The following is a 25,803-nucleotide window of genomic DNA, read 5'->3' as shown; positions in this document are numbered from 1 at the left end:
CTACTTCCTCATTAGGAAGGAGTTCAAACATCTGTTTAACCTGTTCCTTAAGGAACTGACACAACCCCACGGCTGCGACTGTAGGTTGCACCACAGCGCCGGCCATGGAAAAGGAGGCTTTTAACAAGGTTTCCAGCCTTTTGTCAGCTGGGTCCTTAAATACCTGCGCATTATCCAAAGGACAAGTTAGGTTCTTATTCACACAAGAGATAGCCGCATCCACAGATGGGGCCCCCCATTTCTTGGTGAAGCTTTCCTCCACGGGATAATACATAGAAAACCTCTTGGGAGGAGTAAACAGTTTATCGGGATGTCCCCAGTCCTTATACATCAAGTCAGCCATTAAAGGATGAATTGGGAAGGAACAAGCAGTCTGTGGAGCTTTCCTGACTCCCAGGGAAGAGACAGAGGATGTAGCGACTTCAGCAGCTGGCATTCTGAACGTGGTACGCACCAATTCAGTATAATACTGCACCTGCTTTCTGAGTGCCTGGGAGGAGGGGACTGACTCCTCATCCTCTGACTGATCCGACTGCTCATGATCCCTTTCCAAAGATAGGGATCTCTCCTCATTTTCAGAGCAGCTGTCTGAGAGAGGGATTTCAGCAGAGGGAGGGGATCTAGCCCTTTTCTTGCTATCTTTTAGGGAAGCAGAAATAAAATTCATTATCCTCCCTTCAAAACTCTCCAATGAAGCCCTAAGGGAGTCCTCAGTGACATAGACCGGGGCTGCGACATTAGGAGAGGCTGCAAAGCCTGAAAGGGGCACTGACTCGTCTTGAGATGCAGGCTCCACTCTTGCAGAGGGGGATGGTAATCTGCATGCACATTTAGAACCCCTGGACCCAGGCGGTGACCTGCCAGTGCTTTTGTTACCTGCCCCTGAAACCCTCTTACGAGGAGACATAGTACTGAGCTACAAAGCAGAGTTACTAGTGTAAAATGCAATCACTTTGTTGTGCTTAAAGTCTCACAATAAATCAATATAAGCTTAACTGCACAATATGATGCCGAGTAGGTGTCTTAAGGTTCGCCTGGATCCAATCCCACGGATGCTTACAGCCCACAGCTCCTGTGTCTCACCTTACAGTCCCCTGACGCTCTGGGCTTTTAAAACGGCCGTTTTGGCGCCTGCATTGCAGTCTGGAGCACTTGATTGTGCACAGCTGGCAACCACACCCCCCCCCCCTTTCCCTATTAGGCCGGGAGCGCGCCCGGCGCGCGTGCACGCGCCCGCGCGCGTGCACGAGGACCGCGGGATCCGGGGGGGGGAAGGGGAACCCAAAAGGAGTGACCTGGGACCCCCCGATCTGCGTGGGACCCCTTTTTTACTTATATTGTGGCAGGGACTGCAAGGAAACGTGAATAGCTGGGAGAACCAGGCATTTCACTGAGCGTGTTTGTTTGAAAAGGCATGTAAGTATGCATCAGGCTTGCTCTTACTCCCTCAAGTGGTGGAAACCAGGTAAGACATACAACTACTCAAAATGAAGAAATCCATTCATATATTAAAATATATAGGATGACTTCCCATACCTGTTCCCCGCCGCAGGAATTGCTGATTTCAGACCAATTCCAGCCTTCACCCATCACGGCGGGTATTGTTAGCCAACCTTCAGGCGTATCTGGGAATCTTACGAAAAGATTCTCCTACCTGGGCCTTGTAAAAAACTCTGCCAGAAACTTACGGGCGCCCTGAGTAAACAGTACCCCAAGTCTGGTTGTCCCAGAGTCCAGTCTTCCAATGGAGAGGACTTACAGGCAAAACCTCGTGTCTTCGGCAGACGAGGCCCGGGTACCATACCATCTTGGGAGTCAATTATCGGCCCGAGGTATGGATCCGGTTTGTTGTAGCCCTTCGGCCCTCGCCGGGACCCGCATAGAGCTAAGTTTTACGTGACCATCGACCAGACACTGGCGAAAAAACTGAGGTGCCTCCCTGATGGGAGGGGTTATATAGGGGAGGAATTCTCTTTAATTGGGTCAACCAGTGTCCAATCACCAGAGGTGCCTATATAACCCACTATGTAATGAAGCTCCTGTGTCCCGTGATGTATGATCAAGAAATTACTTTTCAAAGTATGAAGTTTGAAGCATTGAATGTATAGTTATGAAGATATGTGCTTTCTGAACTAATTTTACTAATCTGGAATCATACCTGTCACAGGGGAATTCTATGTTTTCAGAATCGGGTTTTCCTTCTTCTTTCACCAGAACCTTGTCAAGGTACCATCCGCAGCCTCCTCCTTTCCCATCATGCCCTATGCGCACCCTCCTCACTTGCTGTAGAGTCACAGCTTCTATGATAAATTCATCAGCCTGAAGGAAGGAAGAAGTGTAGTGAGGACCAAGAAACCTGCTCATTGGGAGGATCTGCTTTCCGTATCATCCCCTGAGCAACCTCCACGTTGTCATACAAAGAACAATCTACATCCTTCTCTCTATACGGAGTCTCAGATGTCTGGATAAAGCAATGACCTTTGCATTTAAAGCGTATCTAAGCCCCCTCAAAATTAATATATTGCAGCTTACTAAATAGATGTGATGGCTGTGTTAGGTTTCTATTTTAAAAGATTTTTTTACTTTATTTTCACCCAGTAATCCTTCACATAAAACACGTCATGGCTACACTCATTTCTTCACTGTATCTATAGAGGGAGCCATGGCTTCAAACATGCATTTCTTCATTTCCATTATATACTAGATTGATGGGATTAGTAGTTTACACAATAAAGAGATAAGGGTTTTTTTTTTTTATTGAAGAGGAAGTAAACTTCCATCACTAAATGTACCTATAGGTAGTTTAGCCCTTTCATGCCTAAGCCTATTTCTGACATTTGTTACCTAGTAGGTAAGGTTGAATAAAGACAATAGTCCATCCAGTTCAACCTGTGAGTGTACGTGTGTCAGTGTCCATAATCATTTCCCATACCCCTGTATATTGTGTTCTTTAAAATGCACGTCCAAGTCTTTTAACTACTTCCCACCCGGCCAATGTTCATATACGGCCGGGTGGGAGCCGCCTCCTTCTGACTGGACGTTCAGGAACGTTCTCCAGATGGAGGGGGATCGCGCGCACACGCGCGCAGCGGCGCGACCCTGATGCGCTCGTGTCACCCGGACACGGCGCATCTTGGATTGGTAGGAGGGCTCTGTGATTGGCCCTCCTGATCACATGACAGCCGTGTCCAATCACAGCCATCATGTGATGTAAACAAACAGCCGGTTGCTAGGCAATCGGCTCCTCCTCTCCTTACACGGAAGTCGTCGTTGAAGAGAGGAGAGCAGATCACTGCAGCCGGCTGGTGATCAGTGAGTGTGAGCTGTTTTTACAGCTTTTTACTCACTGATCACTAGTCTAGTGTAAACCTACAGTGTACACACACATGTCCCCAAAATACACATGTCACCACACATGTCCCCAAAATATACATTTCACAACACATGTCCCCAAATAATAAAAAGACATGTCCCACTAAAATCACATGTCAAAATGATTATCTGCACACATATGTACGTGATCACCTGTACACATATGTACATGATCATTTGCGTACATATGTCCGTGATCACACAAACCAATTATTATACACTTAATGGAATTTTTTTTACCAAAAACATGCAGCAGAATACATTTTGGCTTAAATTTATGACAAAATTTGATTTTATTGGATTTCTTTTAAAATAGGAAAAAGAAAATATTGTTTTTTTTTCCAAATTTCCGCTTTATTTTTGCGTTTATATCGCAAAAAATAAAAAACGGAGTCGTGAATAAATACCACCAAAATAAAGCTCTATTTGTGCGAACAAAATTATAAAAATTTAATTTGGGTATAGTGTAGCATGGCCGCACAATTATCATTGAAATTGCGAGAGCGATGAAAGCTGAAAATTGGTCTGGGAAGGAAGGGGGCGAAAGTGCCCTGTATTGTAGTGGTTAAAAATATCAATACTCCCCACTAGCACCACCAATTGTGGAAGAGAGTTCCACATTCATATTGCCCTGACAGTGAAAAATCCCCTGCACAGCTTAACCATTTACGGACCGCCGCAGTTTTACGTCGCTACTTTGAAGAGGAATATTGTTGTTATGGCAGCAGCCAGCTGCCATAACCCCAGTATCCTCTTCTTCAGCGGCAGATTCACCGCGAGAACACTTTTATCTGAGGCAGGAGAGAGGGCCCCCCCTTTCCCGCCGTGCTCCAGTGCCCTCCGCCGCTTACTGGATCCATCGGTGGCAGCGGAGGCAATCGGGTTTACCCTCCTGCTTGGTATGGAGCTGAGTGAGGGGAAGATGGCTTCCACTCATCTTCATATCATTGCAGGGCAGAAGCGACGTCAAAACTTCACTTCTGCCCATAGCTCTTAAAGGGCCATTTAAAAAAAAAACTGTAGTAATTATTTTATTTTTTTGTTGCATTTTTGTGTAAATAGGAGATCTGAGGTCTTTTTGGACCCAGATCTCATATTTAAGAGGTCCTGTCATGCTTTTTTTTCTATTACAAGGGATGTTTACATTCCTTGTAATGGGAATAAAAGTGACACCATTTTTTTTTTTTTAAAGAACAGTGTAAAAATAAAACATAAAAGCCATGCTCACGTGCAGAAGCAAACGCATACGTGAGCAGCGCACGCATATGAAAGCGGTGTTCAAACCATACATGCGAGGTATCGCCGCGATCAATTGAGTGAGAGCAATAATTCTAGCCCTAGACCTCCTCTGTATCTCAAAACAAGCAAACTGTAGAATTTTTTAAACATCACCTATGGAGATTTTTAAGGGTAAAAGTTTGTCGCCATTCCATGAGCATGCGCAATTTTGAAGCATGACACACACACACACACACACACACACGCACACGCACACACACACACACACACAAACAATTAGCAAGCACTCCCTAGGAACACATTTAACTCTTTGATCACCGCTGATGTTAACCCCTTCCCTGACAGTGTCATTAGTACAGTGGCTGTGCATATTTATTTTAGCACTGATCACCGTATTTGTGTCACTGGTCCCCAAAAAAGTATCACTAATGCTGCGTACACACGACCAGACCTTTCAACTTCAAAAGTCTGACGGAATGATTCCGGCAGACTATTCAAACGTGTGTGGGCTGCAGCGGACTTTTGATTTGCAAAAGTCTGACAGACTTTAGAAATGGAACATGTTTCAAATTTTTCCGACAGAACTCTGCCGGACCCAGTTCCTACCGAGAAATCCGCTCGTGTGTATGCTAGTCTGACGGACTAAAACCGACGCTAGGGCAGCTATTGGCTACTGGCTATGAACTTCCTTATTCTAGTCCAGTCATACATCATCACGGTCGAATCCGTTGGACTTTGGTGTGATTGTGTGTGGCCAAGTCCGTTCATTCGGAAGGTCCGTCAGAACTCTGTCAGAACTCCGTCGAAAGTCTGTCAGACTTAGTCCCTTGAAAAGTCTGGTCGTGTGTACGCGGCATTAGTGTCCAATTTGTCCGCCGCAATGTCGCAGTCCTGCTATAAGTTGCTGATCGCATTACTAGTAAAGAATAAATAAATAAATAACAATTCCATAAAAATATCCCATCATTTGTAGACACTATAACTTTTGCCCAAAATCTATCAACAGGCGCTTATTGGGATTTTTTTTTATTTTTTTTTACCAAAAGCATGTAGCAGAATACATATTGGCCTAAATCTTTGAAGAAATTAGATTAAAAAATATATATATATATATTGGATGTGTTTTATAGCAGAAAGTAAAAAATATTTTTTTTTTTTTTCAAAATTTCCGGTCTTTTTTTTGTTTATAGCGCAAAAAATTAAAAACGTAGGGGTCATGGGATGGCTGGTGCTTGTTTATCTTCTCCGGGGAAGGCCAGGCCCTGCTAAAGTCGTGATCCTCCCTTGGTTCTATTTACGTTACGGATGATCCGATCCACCGCCATGTCTATCGGTCTATTCTTTGTTCTTTTCTGTCCCTTATCTCTTTCCCCCTCCCCCACCTCCTCCTCTTCACCCCTCACTTCTGTCCTCCTATTTCTATCCCTCTCCATCTCCGGTAACTCTGAGTTTCCTCCCTGTGGTTAGTCGGAGGAGGCTCGGATATTGTACCCCACTCTTGTACCGTTCCACGGAGTTCGCAGGTTCACTGTCCTTACCTGCTGCAAAAGCAACAATCTCCTATGTACTCTATTGTTTTAATGTATCTGGTTCGCTGCATTGTTTGAGTGACTGTACGCTCTTGATACCACATTGCTTTTTGTACTGAGAACTCTACTAGTTTTTTGTCTTTTTACTGCCTGTATTGTGGGGTATTCCCTTCCGGAGTTAACTTAATAAAATTTATATTTGAAAAAAAAAAAAAAACGTAGGGGTGATCAAATACCACCAAAAGCTCTATTTAGGAAAGCTCTGTGGGGAAAAAAATACATTAATTTTATTTGCGTCACACGACCGCGCAATTATCAGTAACAGTGCCGTATCGCAAAAAAATCGCCTGGTCATAAACCTTCCAGAGCTGAAGCAGTTGAAGTGTCAGGTTTTTTTTATTTTTTGCAAAGATATATGGTGCACACACAGTAGATTTATAACCTTTGTGGAAATTGAGTAAAATATTTGAATTAAAATGCTTGTGCTTGTAATTTAGCTTTAAGAAAGTCATCCAAGAAAGCATAAGGAAACTTTAAAACATTACATTATAAAATGTTTTTTAAATCAATTATTTAAAAAAAAAATGAAGGTTTGCTTTACTACAACATAACTTGTTAGCTTTTAGTTTTATCAGAATTTATTGTCGGTTTTCCCGTGATCCGTTGTGCCCCCCCCTCTACAATTACCCCATCCGCCGACATCTTGCTCTTTTCTCTCCGAGTTATTTATTCAGTCCATTGATTAGGGCTTAAGCTTTGCAGATTTTGGTGTAATTGCTGGAAGAGCAGACTATTTTTAAACTAATTTATTCAGTAACCTATTTCGGGAAGAACTATTAATGAATCAGTTAAAGAAGCTGCAAATGGAAAGAAGAAACTGATTCATCCTTTCCATTTAAAAATGTGTTATTAGCCAAGACATCATTTTTGTATATTTATATTTGACTTTTCACGGGGACCTGGAATCACATTTTTAATTTATTTCGTAATGTAATATCAATACCGTTTTCTCAAACTTTTCCAAATAATCTAATTCCGCTGCCTTGGTAACAGTATTCCACATCCGGAACACCTCCAGAAAATAACTTTCCCACTTGTGTGATTGGCTCACTGCCTTTCCCAGAGGTCTGCCCAGAACTTGCAGTAAGGCTCCATGCGCACTGAAGCTCAAAAAAGCTTTTTCTGGACGCCAGATTGCTGTCAGAAAACGCTGGTTGAAAAACCTGCTTTTAACAGCGTTTTATAATAGCGTTTATGAGCGTTTATCAGCGTTTGCCGTTTTTTGGCGGTGAAAAACTGCACTTTGAACGCGAATTTCTGGCATTTAGAAAAAAGCCCATAAACTCCACTGCTCATTAAAGGTAAAAAACGTCCATGTGTGCATGGACACATAGGCTAACATAGAATGGAGTTTATGGGCTTTTAAAAAAAACGCCCAAACTCCAAAAAACTGCAGTTTATGAGCTCCAGTGTGCATGGAGCCTAAAACTTCAGCAATCCCCTGCAATGTTACTGCAGAGAAACTTTAAGCTGTGATGATATTGTGGATAAAATTCTTCAGGTATTTTAGAATGCAGGTATTCTTTTTTTTTTTTTTTTTTTTTTACAAAACTATTTCTCTTTTCAAACACTGCCTGCTATGATCCTATGAGGGAGACCCTCCCAGTAAGGGAAAGTGAGTGCACTGGCCACTCTGGGTATCTATAGAGCATAAGCAAGTAAGAAGCTGCAGTGAAGTTTGGTGCAATTCTTGCAAGGTATATAAGTGTAATTAAGAGAGGATCAAAGCATCATGGAAGGTATATTTTAGAAGATCCTTGGGGCTTTGTTTTTTAATTTTTTAATCTCGCTATAACACACTTCCAAATTATGCATCTTCTTTTTCTACAAGCATGTTGCTTCTTTACCTAAACTTTCATATTTCCCTGAGTAGAGAAGGAGACGTTTTCTTCTAGTTACTTGTATAGGGAGGATAGATAAGATAGATAGATAGATAGATAGATAGATAGATAGATAGATAGATAGATAGATAGATAGATAGATAGATAGATAGATAGATAGATAGATAGATAGATAGATAAAAATATGAATGGGTGAATGGATGGATGGTTGGTTGGATAGATAGATAGACAGACAGATATATAGAAAAGGCAATAGATAGATAGATAGATAGATAGATAGATAGATAGATAGATAGATAAAAATATGAATGGGTGAATGGATGGATGGTTGGTTGGATAGATAGATAGACAGACAGATATATAGAAAAGGCAATAGATAGATAGATAGATAGATAGATAGATAGATAGATAGATAGATAGATAGATAGATAGATAGATAGATAAAATATGAATGGATGGGTGAATGGATGGATGGTTGATTGGATAGATAGATAGACAGACAGATATATAGAAAATACAATAGATAGACAGATAGATAGATATATAGATAGATAGATAGATAGATAGATAGATAGATAGATAGATAGATAGATAGATAGATAGATAGGATAGAGTGATAGATACGATACGATAACATAAGATAAGATAAGATAAGATAAGATATGATAAGATAAGATAAGATAAGATAGATATATAAAGATAGACAGATAGATAAGATAAGATAATATAAGATACGATAGATAGATAGATAGATAGATAGATAGATAGATAGATAGATAGATAGATAGATAGATAGATAGATAGGATAAGATAGATAGATGGATAAGATAAGATAGATAGATAGATAGATAGATAGATAGATAGATAGATAGATAGATAGATAGATAGATAGATAGATAGATAGATAAAATATAAATGGATGGATGAATGGATGGATGGTTGGTTGGATAGATAGATAGACAGACAGATATATAGAAAAGACAATAGATAGACAGATAGATAGACAGATAGATAGACAGATAGACAGATAGATAGATAGATAGATAGATAGATAGATAGATAGATAGATAGATAGATAGATAGATAGATAAAATATAAATGGATGGGTGAATGGATGGATGGTTGGTTGGATAGATAGATAGACAGACAGATATATAGAAAAGACAATAGATAGACAGATAGATAGACAGATAGATAGACAGATAGATAGACAGATAGACAGATAGATAGACAGATAGATAGATAGATAGATAGATAGATAGATAGATAGATAGATAGATAGATAGATAGATAGATAGATAGATAGATAGATAGATAGATAGATAGATAAAATATGAATGGATGGGTGAATGGATGGATGGTTGGTTTGATAGATAGATAGACAGACAGATATATAGAAAAGACAATAGATAGACAGATAGATAGATAGATAGATAGATAGATAGATAGATAGATAGATAGATAGATAGATAGATAGATAGATAGATAGATAGATAGATAGATAGATAGCCTTGAAAAAGTATTCATATCTCTTGAAATTTTCCACATTCTGTCATGTTACAACCAAAAACATAAATATATTTTATTGGGAGTTTATGTGATAGACCAACACAAAGTAGGACATAATTGTGAAGTTAAAGGAAAATGATAAATGGTTTTCAATTTTTTTTACAAATAAATATGTGAAAAGTGTGGGGTACATTTGTATAGCGCCCCCCGGAGTCAATACTTTGTAGAGCCCCCTTTCACTGCAATTACAGCTGCAAGTCTTTTTGGGGATGTCTCTACCAGCTTTGCACATCTAGTGACATTTTTTGCCCATTCTTCTTTGCAAAATAGCAAAAGCTCTGTCAGATTGGACGGAGAGCATCTGTGATCAGCAAATTTCAAGTCATGCCACAGATTCTTAATTGGATTTAGGTCTGGACTTTGAGTGGGCCATTCTAACACATGAATATATTTTGATCTAAACCATTCCATTGTAGCTCTGGCTGTAAGTTTAGGGTCATTGTCCTGCTGGAAGGTGAACCAAGTCTTTTGCAGACTAACAGGCTTACTTCTAAGATTGTCCTGTATTTGTCTCCATCCATCTTCCCATCAACTCTGACCAGCTTCCCTGTCCCTGATGAAGAAAAGCTTCCCCCACAACATGATGCTGCCACCACATTTCATGGTGGGGATGGTGTGTTCAGGATGATGTGCAATGTTTTCAACACACATCGAGTTTTGTTTTTAGGCAAAAAAAGTTAAATTTTCGTCTCTTCTGACCAGAGCACCTTCTTCCACGTTTGCTGTGTCCCCCACATGGCTTCTCGCAAACTGCAAACAGGACTTCTTATGGCTTTCTTTCAACAATGTCTTTCTTCTTGCCACTCTTCCATAAAGGTCAGGTTTGTGGAGTACACGACTAATAGTTGTCCTGTGGACAGATTCTCCCACCTGAGCTGTGGATCTCTGCAGCTCCTCCAGAGTTCCCATGGACCTCTTGGCTGTTTCTCTGATCATTGCTCTCCTTGCCTGTCCTGTCAGTTTAGGTGGACGGCCATGTCTTGGTAGGTTTGCAGTTGTGCCATACTCTTTCCATTTTCAGATGATGGATTGAACAGTGCTCTGTGAGATGTTCAAAGCTTGGGATATTTTTTTTTAACCTAACCCTGCTTTAAGCTTCTCCACAACGTTATCCCTGACCTGTCTGGTGTGTTCCTTGGCCTTTATGATGCAGTTTGTTCACTAAGGTTCCCTAAAAAACCTCTGGGGGCTTCACAGAACAACTGCATTTATACTAAGATTAAATTACGCACAGTTGGACTCTATTTACTAATTAGGTGACTTCTGAAGGCAATTGGTTCCACTTGATTTTAGTTAGGGGTTCAGAGTAAAGGGGGCTGATAAGAAATGCACGCCATGCTTTTCAGCTATTTATTTGTAAAAAAGATTTATCATTTTCTTTGCACTTCACAATTATGTGATGCTTTGTGTTGGTCTATCACATAAAATCCCAATTAAATATTATGTTTTTGGTTGTAATGTGACAAAATATGGAATATTTCTTTGTCAAAAATACTTTATTAAGTTCAATGAAATTGAGTACAATAAATTAATATTGAGTATTGTACAATTCAGAATACTTACGTAGTAATCATATGTGCTTACAATTATAGAATTGATCGTGAGGTAAAGCATTGTGAAAAATTTAAGTAATTAGTTTCATAGTTTCATAGTTAGTAAGGTTGAATAAAGACACCAGTCCATCCAGTTCAACCTGAGTGTCTACCCCTATCCCTGTACATTCTACACTCACATTGGTCCCTACCCTCAAGGAGCCCACAATCTAAGGTCCCCATTCATATACTAGGGCCAATTTTGGACAGAAGCCAATTAACCTACCTGCATGTCTTTGGAGTGTGGGAGGAAACCGGAGTACCCGGAGGAAACCCACGCAGGCACAGGGAGAACATGCAAACTCCAGGCAGGTAGTGTCTTGGTTGGGATTTGAACCAGCGACCCTTTTTACTGCTAGGTGAGAGTGCTAACCACTACACCACTGTGCCGCCCATAATTAGTTAACAATTATGAACTAAACCAATATTGATGAAGACATTCAAATATTACCATATTTGCCGGCGTATAAGACGACCTTTTACACTTAAAAAAACTGAGCAAAAAGGAGGGGTCGTCTTATACGCCGGGTCAGCTGCTGGGATGCCTTCTAGATGTCCGGTAATACTGTATGTAGCTTCGGCTACATACAGTATATACCACTGAACCAATCCCAGTGAGCGATGTATTCAAATGAATACAGAGCCTGCTCGGATTGGAGCAGCAATCTCTGCCAATCCGAGCAGGCTACAGACAGTAGCCTGCTCCGATTGGCTTTGAGAGTGAGGCGCGGGCTGATGATGTAACAGCCTCCGCCAATCCCAGCAGGCTTTGTATTCATTAATAGAATACATTGCTCGCCGTGATTGGCTCCAGCACCAGAAGGAAGAACGAAATGGCTCCAGCAAGAACGAAGAAGAAGAGGGATATGAAGCGTCGGAAGCCTCGGAATCGGGGGTCGTCTTAAACGGTGAGTACGGGCAAAACATTTTAACTGTGCAGGTTTTTAGGGGGTCCTCTTATATGCCGGGTCGTCTTATACACCGGCAAATACGGTATGTAAGATTTAAGAGTATGAAAAAACTCAATAAAGATTTCCTGAATAATCTTGATATAATGAAATATGTTACATTATTAATGATTTCTTTGTAACCGAAGGTATAACTAAATCATAAGGCGTAAAGAAAGAGTAGAGAGAGGAAGAATAAGGTAAAGAATGAAGAGTGAAAAAGGTAAAATAAATGAAAAGAGGGGTCCACCGGGTCGATCCAAAAGTCACAGTCCAACCAGTATTGTTAGCATGAGTTTAAATCATCTACCATGGCCATAAAACAATATCATTGAATGATAATGGTAAGAAATGGTCTAACCAAGGCTGCCATAGTTAAATATGGAATACTTCAAGGGGAATCAATATTTTTTCAAGGCACTGTATATCAAATATAAAGAAGCCTGTACTGTGTACACAGGGAGAAATCACACACAATGATGGGTGAAAGATTTCTCAGTTTATTCTAAAATCAACAAAGATTTGTGTACAGCTAAGAGATAAGGTTAGATCATGTGTCAATTGTCTGAAACAATACAGCTCTGTGCCTAGCAATGTTAATTTTCTCATGAAAATGCAGCTGAAGAAAATAAAACTTTAATGAAGAACAAGATAAAATGGAGTCCCTACAGCATAACTCTAAGCAAGGCTCACTTGTTCACCCCCCCCCCCTTTTTCCCATCCTGGATGATAGATAGATAGATAGATAGATAGATAGATAGATAGATAGATAGATGTTATATATGATTTAAAACACATGTTAGTGAGTAATTAGGGTCACTTTACAAACTTTGTACAATGCACTTTAGGTTTACCAAAACTTTGGACTATGAGCACCTACCCAATCTAACTGGGGAGGGGGAAACTAAGCTATGTACTACATAGTTTTTTTGGATCTAAAGGAGATTTTACAATCAGATTGTAAAGTGTGTGGTGAGGTTTAGCATGATATATTGCTCATAAAATTGTTTAATAAGTGCCATGTATTCTGATTACTGACATCTGTATTGAGCAGGGTTGCCACCTGTCAGTAAATGTACTGACAGTTTGTAAAAATCAGTGACTTTTACAACTGTCCGTAAATATCAGGGGCTGAAAATTTGTCATGCTGTGTTGATTTTTGTAAGTGTAAACCAGGCACATTACTTGTTATGTGTATTGTCAGTGTTATACTGTTTAAATATCAATGGTTTTTGATTTTAATAGGAGTTCTGTAATTTTTCAGTAAAAAATGTGCTCCATCAGTAAATTTTACATGTTTTGTCATAAAAAAATGCCGTAAGAGGTTGGCAACCCAGGTATCGAGCAGTTGTAATGACCTGCTGTTCTCCATTACTGGACTTACCTCTAATTAGTGGTTTAACTAATATTCTCCAGTCCATAACAAGAGACACGTTTCAAAAATGTCACTGTAGCAAGAAGCAAAAATGTAGCACGAACCATAGAATGTAACTGCCCAACCACAAGAGCCCCTCTTTTCACCTTCTTTCCCAGATGGGATTCCCCAGGGCTGCTCAGATCTGATCCCAACTATATCAATGGCAGTCATTTGGGAGGATCCCAGTCCCAAATCTCAGTAAGTGTTGTACTTACATTGCCCTTTTCAAACTTGTTCATGTTGTTCTTGCAGTCAATGAGGAAGCGTTCTCCAGTGTCCCCGAGGTCTCCGAATAGGCAGAGGAAGACGTTGGCATCGGTTCCACTACCGCTCACGTTGCCGGTACAGACAGTCACTCGATACTTCACCACTGTGTGAGTAAGAGGGTAAGACTGATAAGGATCCTCTAATTCAGTCCACTACATGCCCTGGTGGGGAGACCTCACTGCCCCATACAAAACACCACATGAGATACATTATTCAGTAATAACAGCTGGTGAACTCCCCATGCATTATTCATGCCAAGATATACTTTCACTTCTGATAATCTAGAAGGTTATCGGTTACCTGAACTTGACTGTCGGTGGAGGGAAATAGTGGAGTCACTCCGGGCTGACCCCGTAATGTCATATCCTTCAATTTCTAAGAACTCAGTATCACAAAACCTCAGGCAGGTTGCTTACATATTAAAGTAGATCTAGACCGGTCATCCATAACATTAAGATCAAGGACAGGTAAAGTGAATAATATTGATTGTCTCATTACAATGGCACCTGAGAGTCGGTGGAATATATTAGAGAGCAAGTGAATAATATGTCCATGAAGTTGATGGGTTGAAAGCAGAAAAAACAGGCATCATGGCTTCTTGTGTATAGGGCTACGTAGCCGCAGACCAGTTAGGGTGCCCATGCAGAACTGTGCCCACAGCCAATAGCACCTACAATGGGCATGTGAGCATCAGAATTGGACCACAGAGCAATGGAAGAAGGTGGTCTGGTCTGATGAATCACATTTTTTCTTTACACCATGTGGATGGCCACGTACACTGCTTACCTGGGGAAGAGATGGCACCAGGAAGCATTATGGGAAGAAGGCAAGCCGACCGAGGCAGTGTGATGGTTTGGGAAATGTTCCGCTGGGAAGCCTTGACTCCTGCCATTTGTCTGGATGTTACTTTGACACATACCACCTACATACAAATTGTTACTGACCAAGTACACCCCATTAAAAAAACTGTACTCCCTGATGGCAGGGGCCTCTTTCAGCAGGATAATGCACCCTGCCACACTGCGAATGGTTAGAGGAACACAACAACTCCAAAATTCTCCTGATTTCAAACTATGCATTTGAAAGATGATGGAAAAACAAGTCCGATCCATGGAGACCCCACCTCTTAACTTACAGGACTTAAAGTGGTTGAAAACTCTCCCCCACAAATTTGTCCCATGTAAATCAGCATAAAAAACCCAATGAACACTGCTTGTAGATATCTCCTTACTTGCTTAGTATTGTTGTAATCCTTTTTGTTCTTTAGAATGACGTCACTGAGCATGCCCAGATCTCCCCTGATTTACGGCACACTCTGTGTACTTATCTATCTATTATCAGGACTTCCTATGGCACACAACGCTTAAATCCCAGGAGACTGCATAATCACTCAGAGCTTCCTCCTACACCCCATGTGACCATGTGACATCACATGGAGTGTAAACTAGGGCATCGGACAGCATTACAGCAGTCTTATCAGCTGAAGCTGATAAGACTGACACAGGCAAACATTAGATAATCGGCACAAGTAAATACTATGAAATAAAACAAATCAGCTATGAACAGGGAATCAGGGTTGCCGTAGAAATGTTGGATTGAGAAGGAGGCTTGGTTAAAAGTACAGGAAGTGCTTGATGTAAGGGCGGAAATACACTCCACTGTGGATTCAGAAAACAATACTTAAGATGGCGCTGCCTAATCCCTGGAAACCAGTTTTTTAAAGTTTCCTTAAACAGTAAGTAATATGCGATTTGGGCTGGGTTACAGTGGCTATAGTGGGATCATTTCTTATAATAATGGACTAAATGAAAAGAAGCATCAGAGTGGGAGAGTTTACTTCCTCTTTAAAGGGTCTGCTACTGACAGTTTGATGCCAGACAGGTCTAGTGGAGATGATGCCTCAGTGGGTTAGGACTGTTTTGGTGGCAATATTAGGTGGTTCATCATAATGTTATGGCTGATTGAAAATAATATTTTAAATTGGATTTTCATCAATCTTCCAAACCTGCTGCTTTAAGTAAAATAATACTGCACTGAAGATCCTTCTTCAGACACTTGCTCGGATAGGATAACAACTGTCTCCCGAATGTGCTTCTAAGGAGAAGGCTTGGAGGCTACAGGTGGATCATGGCATAGGCTTGATCCACCACTGTCACTCTCAACAAGCTAGTCCTGAGCAATCAAGTGCATGTAGACAAGAAGAAGCTGAACATGTTATAAGAGATCAGTAGCACTGAGATGCAACAAGAATGAAAAAGAAAAAATTTAAACAAGTATTTTAAAAGGAAAAAAAGGCATTTATTTATGATACACAGTGCTTTAATCCCTTTACAACTTATATGTGCGGAGGCAAAAGGCTGGGCCTTAATGCCCACACACTACAGATATGCGCCACTGGGCAGACAGTGTTTATGTGCTAAGAGCGCACACGTTGCACACCACTGGGTCAAAGACTGACCTGTCAAAGACAGCTCTCAGTCCAAGGTAAAGATCAGAAGCCAGCGGGACCAACTTCTGATCATGTAAACGCTGTGACAATGGTCACATCATCGCCGATCATTTCCAAGTTCCAAACTATTTAGGGATGTCAGGTCAGCCAAGAAGGGGTTAAATCCTATGGTTTTATTTTGTTATTTAAATTAGCACAAAGGATGGTACTTACATTTAATGACAAGTGTCCCTTAAAATCTTCCTGTAGACACTTTAGAACGATCCCATCAATCTGTGGTGTGTGGCAACCTCAGCCTGGGCTCCAATCAGGCCACACCTCCAATGTGTTTTGCTCCACCCCTCAGAGCTTAATCATGGGGATGGAGATCACAAGCACAAGTGGGGGGGGGGGGGGGGGCATCATCGGCTGTCACACATAATTTGAAAAAGAGTATCAGGCATACGCCAGCCTGATTGTAAAAGCTATGAAGTTCTATGGTTAAATACAGAAAATGAGCTACCATTTGCTGTGGTTAACCACAGAACTCCATAGCTTTTACAGCTGATGATGCATAAAAACCCCTCTTCATGCTTGTGATCTCCATACCCATGATTAAGCTCTAAGAGTGCAACACGTTGGAGGCATGGACTGGTTGAAGTACAGGCTGAGGTTGCCACACACCACAGATTAGAGGGATCATTCTGATGTGCAGCTACAGGGAGATTTTCTTCTATACTAAGTGATGGTAGGAGCCAGGACGAGTTTCCTCCCAAGCCAACACTCACAGCAGTGGATACCGAGGACTTGCACCCCTTCCTAAGCCCGGGTGGCTCACATACCGAACCTTCTGGGTTAATACAGTCACTGGACCTATCATAGGCGTCATCAAGAGCACCGACAATGCTGTCCTTTCCGCCCCCTCCTTCATTCATAGAAGCTGTGCTATAGCTTCCAGCAGTAGTCTTCTGGGTTAAAACAGTTGCTGGATCTGTCGTAGGCAAAAGTGCCAACTATGCCTGTCCTTTCCACCCCGCTCTTCCATTCCACAGAAGCTGGACTACAGCTTCCATCAATCTATGAATGGAGGACAGGTTCATGAATGTCCTCCTTTTGTAGAGAGCCTTTCATTGATGGAAGCTATAATGTAGCTTCTATAAACGGTGGAGGATAGCAAAACCAGGGAGCAGAGTCAGAATACCGTTGGGGGGGTTTGGGATAGAAAGCGGGGGAGAGGACAGAAGATTTCAATAAGTCAGGGACAACCCCATGAATGGTGGAGGATAGCAGAATCCGGGTTCATAGTCAGAATACCATTGGAGGGTTTAGGATAGAAGATTTCAGTTAAGTAAGCAGCCACCAGCACAAGGGACACCCCTCCTTCATTCATATCAGCTGTACTATGGCTTCTAGCAGTAATCTTCCAGGTTCATACAGTCGCTGGACCTGTTGTAGACACTCGTCAAAAACTATGCCTGCCCTTTCTATCCCTCTCTTCCATTCACAGAAGCTGGACTACAGCTTCCATCAATGAAAAGCATTAATGGAGGAAAGATCAATGAATGAAAAATCCACCTCCTGCTTTTTTTAGAGCGCTTTTCATTGATGGAAGCTATAATGTAGCTTCTATGAATGGTGGAGGATAGCAGAATCAGAGGGCATAGTCAGATTACCATGGGGGAGGGGTATGGGATAGAAAGGGGGAGGGGGGAATAGAAGATTTCAATTAAGTCTGGGACACCCCCCATGAATGGTGGATAGCAGAATGAGGGTGCATAGTCAGAATACTGTTGGGGGGGGTTGGGATAGAAGTGGGGGGGCAGAGGACAGATTTTAATTAAGTCAGGGACACCTCTATGAATGGTGGAGGGTAGAGGAATCAGTGTGCATAGTCAGATTACCGTTGGGGGGGTTTGGGATAGAAGTAGAGGGGGGGGGGGGGTCGGAGGACAGAAGATTTCAATTAAGTCAGGGACACCTCTATGAATGGTGGAGGATAGCAGAATCGGTGTGCATAATCAGAATACTGTTGGGGGGGTTTAGGATTGAAGTGGGGGGGGGGCAGAGGACAGAAGATTTCAATTAAGTAAGCAGCCACCAGCACAAGGGGACACCCCTCCTTCATTTATAGAAGTTGTACTATAGCTTCCAGCAGTAATCTTCCAGGTTAATACAGTCGCTGGACCTACGTAGGCCGAAGCTGCCATCAATGAAAAGCACTCTATGAATGGAGGATAGGTCGATTAAGGAAAGGTCTGCCCTCTCCATTTGTAGAGTGCTTTTCATTGATGGAAGCTATAATGTACTGTAGCTTCTTTAAATGGTGGAGCAGGGATCAAGTCCTGGGGAAAAAAGCGTGGGAACTCCCACCCAAGAACCACTCCCCCACCAAAAAAATAAATAAAATTAGGACATCGGGGCACATCAAGGCACGGGGCATATCAGGGCATGGGGCACATCAGGCCACATAGCACATCAGGGCACATGGCACATCGGCACATTATGGCACATCAGAGCACATCAGGGCACATTATGGGGCACATAGCACATCAGGGCACGGGGCACATCAGGGCATGGGGCACATCAGGCCACATGGCACATCAGGGCACAGGGCACATAGCACATCAGGGCACAGGGCACATCAGGGCACGGGGCACATAGCACATCAGGGCACATTGGGGCACATTATGGGGCACATCAGGGCACATTATGTGGCACATTGGGGCACATAGCACATCAGGGCACATTATGGGGCACATAGCACATCAGGGTACATAGCACATAAGGGCATGGGGCACATCAGGGCATGGGACACATCAGGCCACATGGCACATCAGGGCATGGGAGAAATGTTGGCACATTATGGCACATCAGGGCACATTATGGCACATCAGGGCACATAGCACATCAGGGCACATAGCACATAAGGGTGCGGGGCACATCAGGCCACATGGCACATCAGGGCACAGGGCACATAGCACATCAGGGCACATGGCACATCAGGGCATGGGGCACATCAGGGCACATTATGGCACATTATGGGGCACATAGCACATCAGGAGACATTATGGGGCACATAGCACATCAGGGCACGGGGCACATCAGGGCATGGGGCACATAGCACATCAGGGCACATTATGGCACATTATGGGGCACATCAGGGCACATTATGTGGCACATTGGGGCACACAGCACATCAGGGCACATTATGGGGCACATAGCACATCAGGGTACATAGCAAAAAGGGCACAGGGCACATCAGGGCATGGGACACGTCAGGCCACATGGCACATCAGGGCATGGGAGAAATGTTGGCACATTATGGCACATCAGGGCACATTATGGGGCACATAGCACATCAGGGCACATAGCACATAAGGGTGCGGGGCACATCAGGCCACATGGCACATCAGGGCACATAGCACATCAGGGCACATGGCACATCAGGGCATGGGGCACATCATGGCATGGGGCACATCAGGGCACATTATGGCACATTATGGGGCACATAGCACATCAGGACACATTATGGGGCACATAGCACATCAGGGCATGGGGCACATCAGGGCATGGGGCACATCAGGGCACGGGGCACATAGCACTTCAGGGCATGGGGCACATCAGGGCACATCGGGGCACATTATGGCACATTATGGGGTACATCAGGGCACATTATGTGGCACATTGGGGCACATAGCACATCAGGGCACATTATGGGGCACATAGCACATCAGGGCACATAGCACATAAGGGTGCGGGGCACATCAGGGCACAGGGCCCATAGCACATCAGGGCATGGGGCACATCAGGGCTCGGGGCACATCAGGGCACATTATGGCACATTATGGGACACATAGCACATCAGGGCACATTATGGGGCACATAGCACATAAGGGCATGGGGCACATCAAGGCTCGGGGCACATCAGGGCACATTATGGGACACATAGCACATAAGGGCATGGGGCACATCGGAGCATGGGGCACATCAGGCCACATGGCACATCAGAGCATGGGGAAACGTTGGCACATGGGGGCACATTATGGCACATCAGGGCACATTATGGGTCACATAGCACATCAGGGCACATTATGGCACATCAGGGCACATTATGGGGCACATAGCACATCAGGGCACATTATGTGGCACATAACACATCAAGGCACATAGCACATAAGGGCACGGGGCACATCAGGCCACATGGCACATCAGGGCACATAGCACATCATTGCACATGGCACATCAGGGCACAGGGCACATAGCACATCAGGTCACATGGCAAATCAGGGCATGGGGCACATCAGGGCACATTGGGGGAAAAAGGACATCAGGGCATTATGGCACATTATGGGGCACATCAGGGCACATTATGTGGCACATTGGGGCACATAGCACATCAGGGCACATTATGGGGCACATAGCACATCAGGGCACATAGCACATAAGGGTGCAGAGCACATCAGGGCACAGGGCCCATAGCACATCAGGGCATGGGGCACATCAGGGCACGGGGCACATAGCACTTCAGGGCATGGGGCACATCAGGGCACATCGGGGCACATTATGGCACATTATGGGGTACATCAGGGCACATTATGTGGCACATTGGGGCACATAGCACATCAGGGCACATTATGGGGCACATAGCACATCAGGGCACATAGCACATAAGGGTGCGGGGCACATCAGGGCACAGGGCCCATAGCACATCAGGGCATGGGGCACATCAGGGCTCGGGGCACATCAGGGCACATTATGGCACATTATGGGACACATAGCACATCAGGGCACATTATGGGGCACATAGCACATAAGGGCATGGGGCACATCAAGGCTCGGGGCACATCAGGGCACATTTTGGCACATTATGGGACACATAGCACATAAGGGCATGGGGCACATCGGAGCATGGGGCACATCAGGCCACATGGCACATCAGAGTATGGGGAAACGTTGGCACATGGGGGCACATTATGGCACATCAGGGCACATTATGGGTCACATAGCACATCAGGGCACATTATGGCACATCAGGGCACATTATGGGGCACATAGCACATCAGGGCACATTATGTGGCACATAGCACATCAAGGCACATAGCACATAAGGGCACGGGGCACATCAGGCCACATGGCACATCAGGGCACATAGCACATCATTGCACATGGCACATCAGGGCACAGGGCACATAGCACATCAGGTCACATGGCAAATCAGGGCATGGGGCACATCAGGGCACATTGGGGGAAAAAGGACATCAGGGCATTATGGCACATTATGGGGCACATCAGGGCACATTATGTGGCACATTGGGGCACATAGCACATCAGGGCACATTATGGGGCACATAGCACATCAGGGCACATAGCACATAAGGGTGCAGAGCACATCAGGGCACAGGGCCCATAGCACATCAGGGCATGGGGCACATCAGGGCTCGGGGCACATCAGGGCACATTATGGGACACATAGCACATCAGGGCACATTATGGGGTACATAGCACATCAGGGCACATAGCACATAAGGGCATGGGGCACATCAAGGCTCGGGGCACATCAGGGCACATTATGGCACATTATGGGACACATAGCACATCAGGGCACATTATGGGGCACATAGCACATCAGGGCACATAGCACATAAGGGCATGGGGCACATCGGGGCATGGGGCACATCAGGCCAAATGGCACATCAGAGCATGGGGAAACGTTGGCACATGGGGGCACATTATGGCACATCAGGGCACATTATGGGTCACATAGCACATCAGGGCACATTATGGCACATCAGGGCATGGGGTACATCAGGGCTCGGGGCACATCAGGGCACATTATGGGGCACATAGCACATCAGGGCACATTATGTGGCACATAGCACATCAAGGCACATAGCACATAAGGGCACGGGGCACATCAGGCCACATGGCACATCAGGGCACATAGCACTTCATTGCACATGGCACATCAGTGCACAGGGCACATAGCACATCAGGTCACATGGCAAATCAGGGCATGGGGCACATCAGGGCACATTGGGGGAAAAAGGACATCAGGGCATGGGGCACATAGCACATCAGGGGGCACATTATAGGGCACATCTTACTAGCCAGTATGCAGAGTAGCGCAGGAAGCTTTTGGCTGCAGTAAGTTCTCCCTCACTTCACGCAGTGCTGTTCACTCCCCGGAGGCACCTCCTCTCTTCTCGTCTATCCCCATTGGCTTGTGACATCATCTGGGATAGACAAGAAAAGAGGAGGGGCCGCCGGGGAGCGAACAGCACTGCGTGAAGTGAGGGAGAACTTACTACAGCCAAACGCTTCCTGCGCTACTCTGCGTACATCTCATTCAGGTGGCTCTAGACCTGCAAAGGGAACGGCTTTCCTGCTGTGAAAATAGTGAAGGGACGCCGTTCCCACGCGTTCCCGCAGGACTCGAGCCCTGTGGTGGAGGATAGCAGAATCAGGGGGCATATTCAGATTACTGCTGGGGGGGGGGTATGGGATAGAGGGGGTGCCAGAGGACACAAGATTTCAAGATTTTAATTAAGTCAGCAGTCACCAGAGCACAAGGGACACTTCTCAATGAATGTAAGTACTGTCCCTTGCACTGATTTTTTTTATTTTATTTAACGAAACAAGCTTTACTAAAGCCATGAATAAAAAGTGATATAATGCCTTGATCCTGTAACTGTGCCTGCAGCACTGAAAATCTAGGATGCAAGACCTAACATTTTCATACCTAAGGCTATCTATGCTTTGCTTGATAACTATGAATCCACCAGACTGCAACAGTGTGGTTTCCAAAAGGTTGAAGGTATGGCTAGTTTCCACTGTGAAACACAGACAGCTCTAATTTTAGATACAAAGACCTTTTATATTGACCTGCATAGTGAGAAGCCAAGAATTACACTTTTAGTCGTCAGGAGTCTGCAATCTAGGGGGGCCCTCATGAAAATGTTAATTAACATTCATGCTGAGAATTAAGAGTGCACTTTCTAGTTTTCTGATCAACCTGTCTGTGACAACTCCAGATCTTCCCCTAGTGATCGGACTATCGAAACTCTCAGTGTGGTTCATGACCATGTGATCACCATGACAGCCAATCTTGTTGGTCACATGTAGGCTGAGGCTACAGAGCCTACAGATGGCAGTGCACATCTGTTTAATATTGTAATTATCAGATACATTTACAATATTAAAAAGAATATATAAAAAAAAAAATCCACTTTTTTTTCATTGGTCAGCATATTAACTGGGAATTCATTAAAATAATGCATTAAATGAAAGCCTTGTACATCCTTAAAGTGATTGTAAAGTCTTGTTTTTTTTCCTATAAAAATAACAAACATGTTGTACTTACCTTCTCTGTTACAGTGGATTTGCACAGAGCAGCCCATATCCTCCTCTCCTTGGGTCCCTCTTCTGTGCTCCTGGCCCCTAACCTCCTGTTGAGTGCCCCCACAGCAAGCAGCTTGCTATAGGGGCATCCCGAGCTGAGTCACAGCTCCCTGTGTCTATTCAGACATGGAGCCATGACCCAATTGGCTAGATGACTTTGATTGACAGCAGGGGGAGCCAATGGCGTCGGTGCTGTGTCTCAGCCAATCAGGAAGGGGAATCTCGGACGGCTGAGACACTCGTGGACATCGCTGGACAGAGAGGTAAGTATTAGCGGGGCTGCTGCACACAGAAGGCTTTTTATCTTTATGTTAAAAAACATTCAATAACATTATCCCTAAGCAAGGTTTTTTACCTTAATGTATTCTCTGCATCAGGGCAATAAACATTTCAAGACCTGTCCACCCCCCATCCCTATCCCTAAACAAAGTCTTTTCTTGGTCCAGCTTTGTGCCCCTGGCTGCAGCAGCCCTGCTCTCTCTTCTTGGTCTCACATGAAACTCTGAGACTATGACTTATGGTTCCTGCCTCTGTCTGTCAAAGATTCTAAAGGAAGAATTGGGGGCGTGGCCAAGATGCACTGTGTGTGTCTATGGACACACAGCCTGGCTCGGGAGGATGCCAGCGCGGCTTTCTATAGTGGCATCCACAAGAGGGGTGGACAGCACTCATGGGGGGACTCCAGAAGAGGAGGTAAAGGGCTGCTCTGTGGCAATATCGTTGCAAACAGCAGGTGAGTATAACATGTTTTTTTATTTTAGCATATAAAACAGAGGCTTTAATATCACTTTAATAATAGCATGCAATGGCAAGCTGCAGTTTCTAAAGCTAGCAAACTACTCTCTTTTTAGAGAGGTATGGACTCCAGAGAGAAACATCTTTTTATCCCTGTGCCAATCACTAGTAAGACCTCATCTGGAATATGCAGTTCAGTTTTGGGCACCAGTTCTCAAAACGGATATCAGGGAACTGGAGAAAGTGCAGAGAAGGACAACCAAACTAATAAGAGACATGGAGGAGCTCAGCTATGAGGAAAGATTAGAGGAACTGAATTTATTCTCTCTTGAGAAGAGGAGATTAAGGGGGGAATATGATCAACATGTATAAATACATAAGGGGTCCATATAGTGAACTTGGTGTTGAGTTATTCACTTTAAGGTCATCACAGAGGACAAGGGGGCACTCTATATGTCTGGAGGACATGAGATTTAACCTTCACATATAGAATGTGGAATGGACTCCCTCAAGTGCTGGTTCTGGCCAGCTCAGCAGGTTGTATTAAAAAAGAGCTGGATGCATTTCTAAATGGACAAAATGTGACTGGATACTAAAATGTATAGGTAATAGCGCCAGGAGTAGGAAACAGGGAATTGTCCCCCAAAGTGGGGTTTTATAGGCAGCAACAAATTAAGAAAAAATATATCAGTAATTGAAAATAGAAAAAGCTTTAATAGGACATATGCGTATCAGGAGTAACAATGGTAATAACATGAGCTATAATCCAGGAGATAACAGCAAAACAACATATATAAAACTAAACACAGTGTTGGAAATATCAAAGCATCAGGAGTAGTTAATCCATGAAATATCCATTTGCCTCCTGGGGGGAGCAAATTGGACCATGCTTCTCCAGGGTTTCTGCCTTCCTCTTGATCAACTGTGGGTATAGGGCTGTGTATATGGAGGATATTTTTTCTATTGCTTGAACTAGATGGACTTGTGACTTTTTTTACAACCTAACTATGTAACTATATCGTTCTTTAGTTAATAGATGCATACTGATGCTTCTAGGTTTAGCAAGCTGAGCTTCATAGACCCCTGAAAGGGTTCAGTAAATCCCTTTCTTTAGCACACCTGAAAATGCTAGGCAAATCCCTCTCTCCTGTTTTAAATCCAGTGGCTAGGGGTCACTGGGGGGGTGCGAACCACACCTGGGTGACACCCACCAGAGGGGTGACACCATCATGTAACATTGTGGCTGACTAGCGGGGGGGGGTGATTGACAGAGCATTGTGGGAGGCTAGCTGGGGGCAGTTGCGGGGTGGACAGAGCACTGTGGGAGGCTAGCTGGGGGCAGTTGCGGGAGGGGTGGACAGAGCACTGTGGGAGGCTAGCTGGGGGCAGTTGCACTGGCAGGCTGGGGG

General features: G+C 43.8%; 1 protein-coding gene across 2 annotated transcripts in view; it reads right to left on the bottom strand.

Moving 5' to 3' along the window:
* Window positions 1-25,803, bottom strand: part of LOXHD1 (lipoxygenase homology PLAT domains 1) — a 425,609-nt gene that overhangs the window by 180,671 nt on the left and 219,135 nt on the right. For both annotated transcript variants that reach the window (XM_077463060.1, XM_077463059.1), the window contains exons 19-20: window positions 13,782-13,936; window positions 2,159-2,319 (exon numbers count right to left, since the gene is read on the bottom strand). In XM_077463060.1, coding sequence (XP_077319186.1) covers window positions 2,159-2,319; window positions 13,782-13,936 — 316 coding nt within the window. The remainder of the gene's footprint in view (window positions 1-2,158; window positions 2,320-13,781; window positions 13,937-25,803) is intronic.

Source organism: Lithobates pipiens, unplaced genomic scaffold (genome assembly GCF_037356315.1).
Source record: "Lithobates pipiens isolate NorthernLeopardFrog02 unplaced genomic scaffold, aLitPip1_a1.2 Scaffold_3, whole genome shotgun sequence".
NCBI classification, from domain to species: Eukaryota; Metazoa; Chordata; class Amphibia; order Anura; family Ranidae; genus Lithobates; species Lithobates pipiens.
Note: the sequence above shows the minus strand (reverse complement) of the source record. Positions and strands in the feature narration are given on the sequence as shown.